This window comes from Onychostruthus taczanowskii, unplaced genomic scaffold, assembly GCF_017590055.1.
Source record: "Onychostruthus taczanowskii isolate IOZ18803 unplaced genomic scaffold, ASM1759005v1 scaffold86, whole genome shotgun sequence".
Lineage (NCBI taxonomy): Eukaryota > Metazoa > Chordata > Aves > Passeriformes > Passeridae > Onychostruthus > Onychostruthus taczanowskii.
In genome coordinates this window covers 685,175-694,592 of record NW_024506552.1, presented here as the reverse complement: position 1 = coordinate 694,592, position 9,418 = coordinate 685,175, and the positions used below count along the sequence as shown (strand labels likewise).

Sequence of the window (9,418 nt, the reverse complement as noted above, 5' to 3'; positions counted from 1 at the left end):
CCAGGGCTGGGGGTACCCACAATGGAGTGGGGACAGCACAAAGGGACACAACAGTACTACCCCCATGGGGGTAAGTGAGCTGATGGGTGCCACCATGGCCAGTGCCACAGCCCCACCCTGGGCAGAGGGACTGTCCCCTCCTGCCTCAGTGTCCCCAGGAGCTCCCAGCCCCCCCGGGGGAGGCGAGCGATTGCCAACAGGCCGGGCAGCGAGCGGGGAAGGATTTATTGACTCACGGCTCAGGGTACATCACAGTTTGAGCTCCCTTCCCGCCTCCGCAGAGGACGTCACCTTGGACTTCCCGGGCAAAAGTGCACGGAGAGGCTTCACAGTTTGATCCCTTCGGGAAAGCAGAACCGAGGCAGTGACAAATGGCAAACGCTACGTTGTATGAAAAAATAATACAAACTCTTCTCTTTAAATATCTTACAGAAAAATGAACCTGAATAAAGAGCATGAAAAGCACCGCGTGGCGCAACCCCCTGGGCCCTCCAGGGCAGGGGGACCGAGATGAGCTGCAGCCCCACGTCGTCTGGAGCACCCGGCGCCGTCCCCGGGGCTGCGTGGTCAGGGCTCAGCACGGGCAGCAGAGGCGCGGGGGCCGCAGGGACCGCTACGCGCCCGTCCCCGCGCCACGAGGGTGTCCCCCATGACACCTCGCTCGGCCGAGGGTGCCGGCAGCCCCTCGAGCCCGGGGTGCCAGCGGGAGCAGCCTCAGGGACCGGCCGAGGGCGTTGCTACGAGGGTGCCCTGGGGGGCCGCAGGGTCCCTCCTGTGTCGAAGTGCAAGTTCACGGAAAGCCAAGGCACCGCCGCAAGGCCGCGGCTCTGTCCGGGGGAGCCCGGGGGCTCGGGCGGGGCAGCCCCGCTGTGCAAAGGGGAGGTGAGCCGGGGGGGACACGGGGACGGGGGACGGTCCCCACGGTGCGGCCAGCCGGGCTGGTCCTGGCGGTCAGAGCTACGGCGTGGGGGGTGCCCAGGGCCATGCGGCCCCGGGGAGAGCCAGCTCCCCGGGGTGGGCAGCAGGGTGGGGGCGCGTCCAGGGGCCCGGGGATCCAGCCCCGGGGTGAGGCAGCCCCAGGAGCGGCTGGTGGCGGGCGCAGCTCCTTCTCCCGCGGCTGCAGAGGGGTGCAGGTGGGGGCTCTACCGCGGGGCCGCGGGCAGCCCCCCCTCCCGCCGGTGCGTCTCCCCGAAGGCTCGGTCCAGCTGCTCCAGCTGGGAGCTCAGCGGCAAGTGGATCTCCAGATGCATGCGCAGCGTCTCCAGCCACTGCTCCAGCTTGGCGAAGGACGGCCTGAGCGAGAGGGACATGCGGCAGCTCTGGCTCTGTCCCCACCCCATCCCCTGCCCCAGGGACCCCTGGGGGTCTCCATCACCCACCGCTTCTCGGGGTCCAGGTCGCAGCAGCAGACGGCGATGGGGAAGAAGCTGGGGGGGCAGGCGGGGGGGCAGTAGCGCTCCAGGAAGCCCCGGACGTTGAGGCCAAAGTCGGTGGTGCGGGGCAGGTAATCGGGGTCGGCGCTTACCCGGCCAATGATCTGGGGGCAGCGGCAGGAACGGGCGGGCTCAGCACCAAGGAGGGACCTCAACCCCAAACAGGGACCCCTAAACCCCAAGGGGCAGATGTCCAAGCCCCAGGAGGGAGCCCAAACACAATGAAGAAACCCCAAACCCAAGGGAGAGACCCCAACAGGGAGACCCTTAACCAAAGGAGAGAGGCCCCAACTCCAAGTCTAAGAGGGGGAACTCAAGCACAATGAGGACCCCAACCCCAAGGGGGAGAACCTTATCCTGGAGGGGAACCCAAACACAATGAGGACTCCAAGCCCTCGTGGGATCCCAAGCCCAAGGGAAAAGGCTCTAATCCTAAGGTGGAGACTCTAAACACCCCAATTACAAGGGGGATACCCGAGCCTTGGGGAAGTGATCCCAAACACCATGAGGATCCCAGTGCCCATGGCAGACCCCAGCCCCGGGAGCACTTGCCTCGCATAGGACGATGCCGAAGGAGAAGATATCCACCTTCTCATCATAGCTCCTCCCTGCAGACACAGGGTCAGGCCATGTCACACATCCTGTCCCAGCCCCACGTCCCCTGCCGGGGGACAGAGCCCTGGCTGGCCACTTTTCCCTCACCATTGATCATCTCGGGGGCCATCCAGTAGGGGTTCCCCACCACCGTGTAGCGTTTCTTGCGGTCCGGTTTCTTCAGATTCTTGAGATGTTCGGGCTGGTTCTTCTCGTCCACCATCAGCCGTGCCAGCCCAAAGTCAGCCACAACCACACTCTTGTTCTGGGGGGCATAGGGAGGGCTGAGGCCTGGGGGGAGCCACACAGGGACTGAGAGCCATAGCCAGGCTGGGGGAGGGCAGCACCAAGGTGGGACTCACCTCCCGCACGAGGCAGTTGTGAGAGTTGAGGTCGCGGTGGATGATGTTCATGGAGTGGAGGTAGGCCTGTGGGAAGGGTGGGCTAAGAGCAGGGGCACCCCCATGCCATGGTCCCACCCCCTCACCAGTACCCATCCCACCCACTGATGGCACCATCCCACCCACATGATGGCACCTACCATGCCAGCGGCGATGTCCTTGGCAAAGCTGACCCGCTGGCTCCAGGGGTAGTGGCTGTCCTAGGGGGCAAGAGGGGGAATTTGCCAGGAAATGGAAAAGGAAGAGGGGTCCCCCTAGCCACACTGGGACTGTTGGGTGGTGGGGGACCAACCTGCCTCCCCAGTGCTCACCATGCTCTTGATGAGGCTCCTCAAGGTGCCCCCTTTGATATACTCTGTGATGAAGTTGAGCCTCTTCTCCTTGTAGAGCACCCCGATGAACTTGAGCACGTTGGGGTGCTCCAGGCAGCGCATCACCTTCACCTGCAGGAGACCCCCCCCACCCAGCCCCGTGTCCATGAGACCCCAAAGACCCCCTGGACAGGGGTCTCTTACGAGCTGCTGCTCGTAAGTTCAGTGGGCAGGGCTGCACCCATGGGGCTTGGTCACCCCTGTCCAGGAGTTGTGTCCAGGTGGGGCCAGGATCAGACAGACCCATCCCTTGTGTTCCTGCAGCCTGGGGGATTAAGGACAGGGGACCCTCACCTCTTTGAGAAAGGTCCTCTGTGTCTCCTCATCGAAGCGGATCAGCTCCTTCATGACCATCACCTCGCCCGTCTCCCGATGTGTCACCTGGCCAGGAGTGCAGGGACTCAGCCACCCCTCTCCATCCTGGGGAGCCGAGACCCCACGCTCGTGCCCCCTGCCCACCTTGATGGCCTGGCCGAAGCAGCCCTTGCCCAGCACCTCTCCGTGGATGAGGTCCGAGGGGCGGAAGATGCGGTGGGCACGGGACACGACGCGCAGGGACTCGGAGCGCCCGATGTCCTTGCGCTGGGAGGCAGGAGAGCCCACGGAGCCCGAGCCCGGTGACTTGTCCGTGCTGCAGCTCCTCCTGCGGGAGGGATGGGCAGAGGTCAGGGTGCAGGGGGCATCCAGCAGGGGCAGGGGCAGGGGGTGACCTTACGTGACAGCGCGCTGGCGCATGGCAGCGGGGTCCCCACAGGGCGCGGGGGCTGGCAAGTGCAGGGGGCTGCACAGGGTGGGCAGGGGACTGCCTGCCAGCCCTGGCTCCTGGCCCAGGGGCTCGTGGGGGTCATGCTCAATGGTTAGTTGCAGCAGGCGGCTCGTCTCCTGGATCAGCAGGTCGATCTGCAGAGGGAAACGATGATGGGGTGGATTTAAGGACATGGCAGAAGTGGGGTTGGCTGGGGTGTGATGGGGGACCATACCTCATCCAGGGGGACGTGGCCGATGGGAGTGCCGTTGATCTCCAGGATGCGATCACCAACGTGGATGGAGTTCTTCATGTCAGGGCTGATGCAGTCCGGGTCCACCCTGTGGGGATGGTGGGGTCAGACATCAGATGGGTGTGCTAGGACACTCCCAATGGGTGTGTCAGACCCCACTGTCATCTCCTGGACAAGGACATGCTGGCAGTCTCCACAAGCCACCCCAACCACACAGGGACATGCATGGTACCCAAAACCCACTCTGGCATATAAGGAAATGCCAGCATGGCCAGGGACACACCATCACAGCCCCCACAAACCCCCCTGCAGTTGGGGACACGCCACCACGGTCCCAACAGGCCACCCCTGGACAATGCGGACAACCCAGTACCACCCCTCCTCCTCCCACCCCAAAAGGTGTCCCTGGGATGCATCCCAGGGGCAGAAGGGGCAGCCCCAGCCCTGGGGAGGGGACAGTGGCAGAGGGGACAGGGACGCACTCTCGGACGCGCACGGTGCGCGGGTGCTCAGTGCCGCAGCCCTGGTCGATGGAGACAGAGAAGCCGCGCTTGCCGTCGGAGCAGGCGGGGATGGACACGAGGGTGACGGTGTGAGGGATGCGGGAGGCCGGGGAGTCCGGCAGGATCTGCTCGATCACCGGTGTCACCACCATCTGGTAGTAGCAGTGGCCGCTGTGGGGAGCAGAGCAGGAGGGTGGGTGGGAGTGCAGGGGGACACGTCCCCCCGGTCTCCCTAGAGCAGACGTACCAGTAGAGCTTGGAGCGCTCCACCAGCGCGTAGGTGTCCCCGTCCCCGATGAAGGCGCGGCAGTTGAGGCAGCTGAAGCACTCGGGGTGATACTTCTGCTCCCCAGCCACCTGCAGGCAATGCCATCAGCCCCGGGACCCCCGTCCAGGCACCGAGAGCAGGGCAGGGGCTTGGAGGGGTCTGGGAGCACCCACGGGCGCACTGGAGCCGTGGGTAGGGCAGACGGAGCTGTGGGCTGGTGGGGACAGAAGTGCCACCAGGCTGGGGGTGGCTGCAGGAACATCTCCCACCACCCTGAGCATCTCCTCTGCATTCCCCAACCCCAGCAAGGCCCTCCAGGGTCCCCTAAAACGTAGAGGACCCTGTTGACACACCCAGTGGTGCCGGGGGTCTGCACCCCTTCCCCTCTTCCCCTGCTCCCCACGAGCTCAGCCATGGCACAAGGCTCCATGTCCTATCCCTGGGGACCCCGTGGTCCTCACCATGACCAGCCCCTTGGTGATCTGCTCAGAGCAGCCGTGGCACAGCTCCCCGAAGTGTGCCCAGTAATCCTTCTTGCAGTACAGGCGCCCATCCTTCTCGTAGTACTGGTGGGACAGGGAGGCCCCGCACTCGCAACACCTGTGGCAGGGACAGAGACACCCTTGTCACCTTGTCGCCACTGTCACCCCGGGGCACAGCCAGTGCTTGCCCACTCCACAGCTCTCTGGGCAAGCTGCTTTCCTCACTTCCTATGTAGCTGCAGGGCCCCTGCATCAATGTGTCACCATCCCCAGGGTGAGAGCAGGTGATTCCAGGGTTGTGACAGTCCAGACTGGGGCTGCAGGGACATGTGGGGACACTAGGGTGGACAAGGGAGAGGCATGAGGAGGGAAGGGAAGTGCCAGCCCTGCATGGATGTGCCAGCCTGGACAAAGACACACAGAAGGATGTACCAGACTGATGACAGACATGCCACCCTGGTGACAGACGTGCCAGCCTTACAGAGGGATGAGGCAGCCTGGTCACAGACAGAGGGACATCCCACCCTGGTGACAGACACACAGAAGGGCATGTCTCTCTATCCATGACTAGGGTAACATGCCAGTATGGTCACAGACATACAGAGGGATGTGCCAGCCTGGTCACAGGTACACAGAGGGATGTGCCAACCTCGCCATGGACATGACACTGTGGTGACAGACGTGCCAGTCTGTGTGTGTCTCTGGCAAAGACACACAGAGAGACATCCCAGCCTGGCCACAGATGTGCCAGCCTGGCACAGACACACAGAGAGAGATGTCCCTGCCTGGTCACGGACACACATAGGGACATGCCAGCCTGGTCATGGACACAGAGAGATGATCTGGTGACAGATGTGCTAGCCTGATCAGGGACAGAGGACATGCCCCCTTGGTCACAAACTCCCTACCCGGGCACAGGCAGCCAGAGGGATATGCCAGCCTGGCCAGGGACATGTCAACCCTGGGACAATCTGCAAGGGGCACAGGGGGTGGGGGAGCTGCTGGGGGGCTGCAGGGGTGACAACAGCAGGGTGTGTTCGTGGCTGTTTTGGGATACAGCAGCAGGAGTGCACATCAGAGTGTGCAGGACAGAACAGGGGTACCAGAGGGGATTTGTGTGAGGGTGTGGGAGTGGCTGAGGGGTGCAGAAGGGGAGCTATAGAGGATTTTCTATAGGGGAGTGCTGAATGGGTGCAGGGGATGTGGTGGGAGGGGTGCAGCAGGGGGCTGCAAGGCAGGAGATCTCTTTGGGAGGGGGTTGACGGGGTGCCGGGGGAGCTGCAGGGGATTTCCTGTAGGGATTTGCAGTACGGGGGTGCTGCAGGGTGCAGGGTTGCTGCAGGACACTCTGCCACTCTGCAGGGGATGCCGGGGGGTGCCCGGGGACTGTCGCAGTCCCCCTCCCGCCCCCAGCCGGAATATCAAGCAGCGGTGACGTCACGGCGCGGAGTTTCCCCACCCCATGACGTCACCACACGAGGACTCCCCCTCCGATGGCGCAGCACGAAACCTTCCCTGGGCTGGGGGCGGGGAGGAGGAGGAGAAGGGAGAGGAAAAGCAGCAGGGGGATAAGGAGAGGGAAAAGGAGGAGGAAACGTAGGACAAGGGGAAGGGGAGGAGGAGAAGGAGAAGAAGGGGAGAGAGAGAAGAGGAGGAGGAAGAGCAGGAGCAGGAGGAGGAAGGCTTTCAGCAAGCCAAGCGCTGCCGGAAGCTGCTCATCCGGGGGGACCGGATCCAGCTGCGGCCCCGCAGCAGCTCTGCTCTGGCTGACGGCCCAGAGAGGGGGAGCCGAGCATGGGGGACACAGGCTGAGCCCCCTGGGGCGCGGAGCCCGTACTGACCCGCTCCCACTTCAATCCCACTCCCACTCACTTGGCTCCAGCGCTCAGGACTCGGCTCTTCCTCAGCACCGCTGCCAGCATCCTCCTCCACCGACAGGGACACACCCCGGGGACAACCCTGGGCACCCCCAGCCCCACAGGAAACCCTGTCAGGTCCCGGGCACCGCTGCACCCCCTGACCCGGACCCTTTCTCCTTCTCCTTCTCGGGGCTCCAACAGCTGGAGCTGCCGGGAGGGCTCAAGTGAAAGAGGAAACTGGGAGGGAGGGGGGCGGGTGACATCAGCCACACGCGCCCTGTCACCCGGCAGGAGGGGACAGCGAGGGACAGGCAGCAGAGCCCTCTGCCAGGCCTGGCCTCAGCCGGAACACCCCCATGGGTGCCAGGAACCACAGCCTGTGAGTGACACCGCGACGGCTGCACGCATGTCCCTGTCATGGCTGGAACGGGAGGGAGCACTGTCCCACTCTCCCTGATACCATCCCGGTGTCCCTAAGGCCATTCATTCCACTGTCCATGACACCATCCATCCCGATGTCCCTGATGACATCCCAGTGCCCCCAGCGTCCCCGCTGTCCCTCGTGGCTCCCACCTGAAGCAGTCGGCGTGCCAGTCAGCTTTCAGTGCCTGCAGGTACTGCCCATCGTAGATGCCCTGCCCGCAGCTCGCACACACCGGCAGGTCGGTCCCTGCAGGCAGGGGAACACGAGGGGACAGAGCTGTCACCCCAGCAGCCAGCCCCAGCCACCCACAGCAGCAGCCGAGATGAAATCCTTTTGCCCGGGGTGGTGAATTCCATCCCCCACCCATTGATCCCTCAACGGGTCAAGGTCGTGACACCCATGGCCCCAGGGCTGGCGACAGGGCAGGGGTGGGATGGGATGGGGGCAGAGGGGGCAGGATGGGGGCACACAGTGTAGGGAGGGTGAAGAGGGGCAGGATGGGTGCGCCAAGGGATCCAGGGAGGATGGCGGGGTGTGGGATGGGTGGTGGGTGCATGGGGGGACAGCAGGATGAGTGCTGGGGGTCCTGGGGACACAGGAGGTGCAGGGTGGGGGATGACTGGGGGACACACAGAGGGGTGCGGAGTGGGTGCTGGGGCATGCACAGTGCAGTGGGGGGGCACAGAGGGGTGCAGAGTGGGTGACGGAGGATGCAGAAGGACACACAGGGATGCTGGACGGGTGCTGGGTGATGAATGGGGAGGACAGAGAGGGATGCTGGAGGGGTGCTGGGGGATGCAGGAGAGCACAGAGAGGTGCAGAGGGTTCTGGGGGATGCACAGTGCATGGGGGGACACAGAGGGGTGCAGGATGGAGGATGAATGGGGGACACAGAGGAGTGCAGGGTGACTGCAGAGGTCCTGGGGGTGCACGTTCTTGGGGTGTGTGGGGAGGTACAAGGGGCCCAGTGAGTGAAGAGGGGAAGGAAGGCACAGCAGAAGAGATGCAGGGGGATTGGAGAGTGCGGAGGGATGCAGGCTGGAGGGGATGGGGGGTGCAGGAGGGGCACATGGAGTGTGCAGGGGAAAGATGGGGAGGTGTGGGGGTGCAGGGGGGATGTGGAGGTGCAGGAGGGGATGCAGGCTGGACAGGGGTGCAGCGGGAGATATGGGGTGCTGGGAGGGTGCAGGGGTGCAGGCCGGGTGCACAGTTCTCGACAAGGAGGATGGGAGAGATTTGGGGGTGCAGGGGGAAATGCAGCTGGGTGGCAGTACAAGGAAGGAGGGGGGATGGAGGCTGAACTGGGGGAACAGGGAAGATCTGGGGGCGCAAAGGGGAGGCAGGGTGAACAGGGGCTGCGCGGGGACATTTGGGGATGTGAGGAGGATGCAGGCTGGATGGGGGTACAGGGGATGCAGGCCAGGGAAGTGATGTAGGGGGGGATGACGGGGGACATTTAGAGGTGCAGCGGAGGATGCAGTGGCTGCTGTGGGCTGGATGAGTGCGAGGTGCAGGGGGTGATTTGTGGGTGCAAGAGGGATGCAGGGTGGCTGGGGAGCACAGGGGACGCGTGGGGGGCACGGGGGATGTAAGGTGCGGGACGGGCATTTCAGAGGGGGATGTAGGGGTGGAGGGTGATGCAGGGGGGCTGTGGGGAAGGTGCAGGCTGGATGGGGGGGGCACGGGACGCCGGGGCACAAGGGGGACGCAGACCAGAGAGGGATGCAGTGGGGGATGCAGGGAGGGATGCGGGCTGGGTGAGAGGGTGCAGGGGGGCATGCTGGGGGTGCAAGGGTGCGGGATGGGGATGCCGAGGAGGATGCAGGGGCGCGGGGACAGGGGAGGATGCGGGGGGCTGCAGGCCGGCGGCAGGGTCTGCAGGAGCCGGGCTGGGGGATCCCGGGGCCCGAGCGGCGGCGGAAGCGCTGAGTCAGCCGGGGGGGCTCGGGGGGTCACGCACCTTCGTCCTCTCCCATAGGCTCGTCCCTCCAGGTGCAGCACAGCAGCATCAACCTCATGCAGGCGCGCTGCCGGCGCCGCGCCGCGCCGGGCCTGAGGCGGAGGCGGTGGCGGTCCCCGCGCGGG

At 64.7% G+C, this 9,418-nt stretch overlaps 1 protein-coding gene across 2 annotated transcripts; it reads right to left on the bottom strand.

The window, feature by feature from the left end:
* Positions 1 to 218: 218 nt before the first annotated feature.
* LIMK1 (LIM domain kinase 1) lies at positions 219 to 9,412 on the bottom strand. 2 transcript variants are annotated; one of them, XM_041425059.1, is made up of 16 exons: positions 9,294 to 9,412; positions 7,483 to 7,579; positions 5,030 to 5,168; positions 4,548 to 4,657; positions 4,280 to 4,471; positions 3,780 to 3,885; positions 3,515 to 3,699; positions 3,259 to 3,442; positions 3,094 to 3,180; positions 2,740 to 2,871; positions 2,569 to 2,628; positions 2,390 to 2,455; positions 2,136 to 2,292; positions 1,986 to 2,041; positions 1,380 to 1,537; positions 219 to 1,293 (listed from the first exon to the last, which is right to left on the bottom strand). In XM_041425059.1, the coding sequence occupies exons 1-16, from the start codon at positions 9,349 to 9,351 to the stop codon at positions 1,143 to 1,145; spliced, it is 1,938 nt and encodes a 645-aa protein (XP_041280993.1). In that variant the 5' UTR covers positions 9,352 to 9,412; the 3' UTR covers positions 219 to 1,142. The 2 variants fall into 2 exon arrangements, with proteins under 2 accessions (XP_041280993.1, XP_041280994.1); XM_041425060.1 differs by lacking the exons at positions 7,483 to 7,579; positions 9,294 to 9,412 and adding an exon at positions 6,923 to 7,100.
* Between the last annotated feature and the right edge of the window lie 6 nt (positions 9,413 to 9,418).

What these genes read in the sequence shown, in the direction of transcription:
- LIMK1 (XM_041425059.1), bottom strand. Translation starts at nt 9,351, where the DNA reads ATGAGGTTGATGCTGCTGTGCTGCACCTGGAGGGACGAGCCTATGGGA. An exon ending in GAGCGCTCCAAGCTCTACTG is followed by an intron (nt 4,472 to 4,547) that starts GTACGTCTGCTC and finishes TGCTCCCCACAG; the next exon opens with CGGCCACTGCTACTACCAGA. An exon ending in GACCTGGACCCCGAGAAGCG is followed by an intron (nt 1,294 to 1,379) that starts GTGGGTGATGGA and finishes CCTCTCGCTCAG; the next exon opens with GCCGTCCTTCGCCAAGCTGG.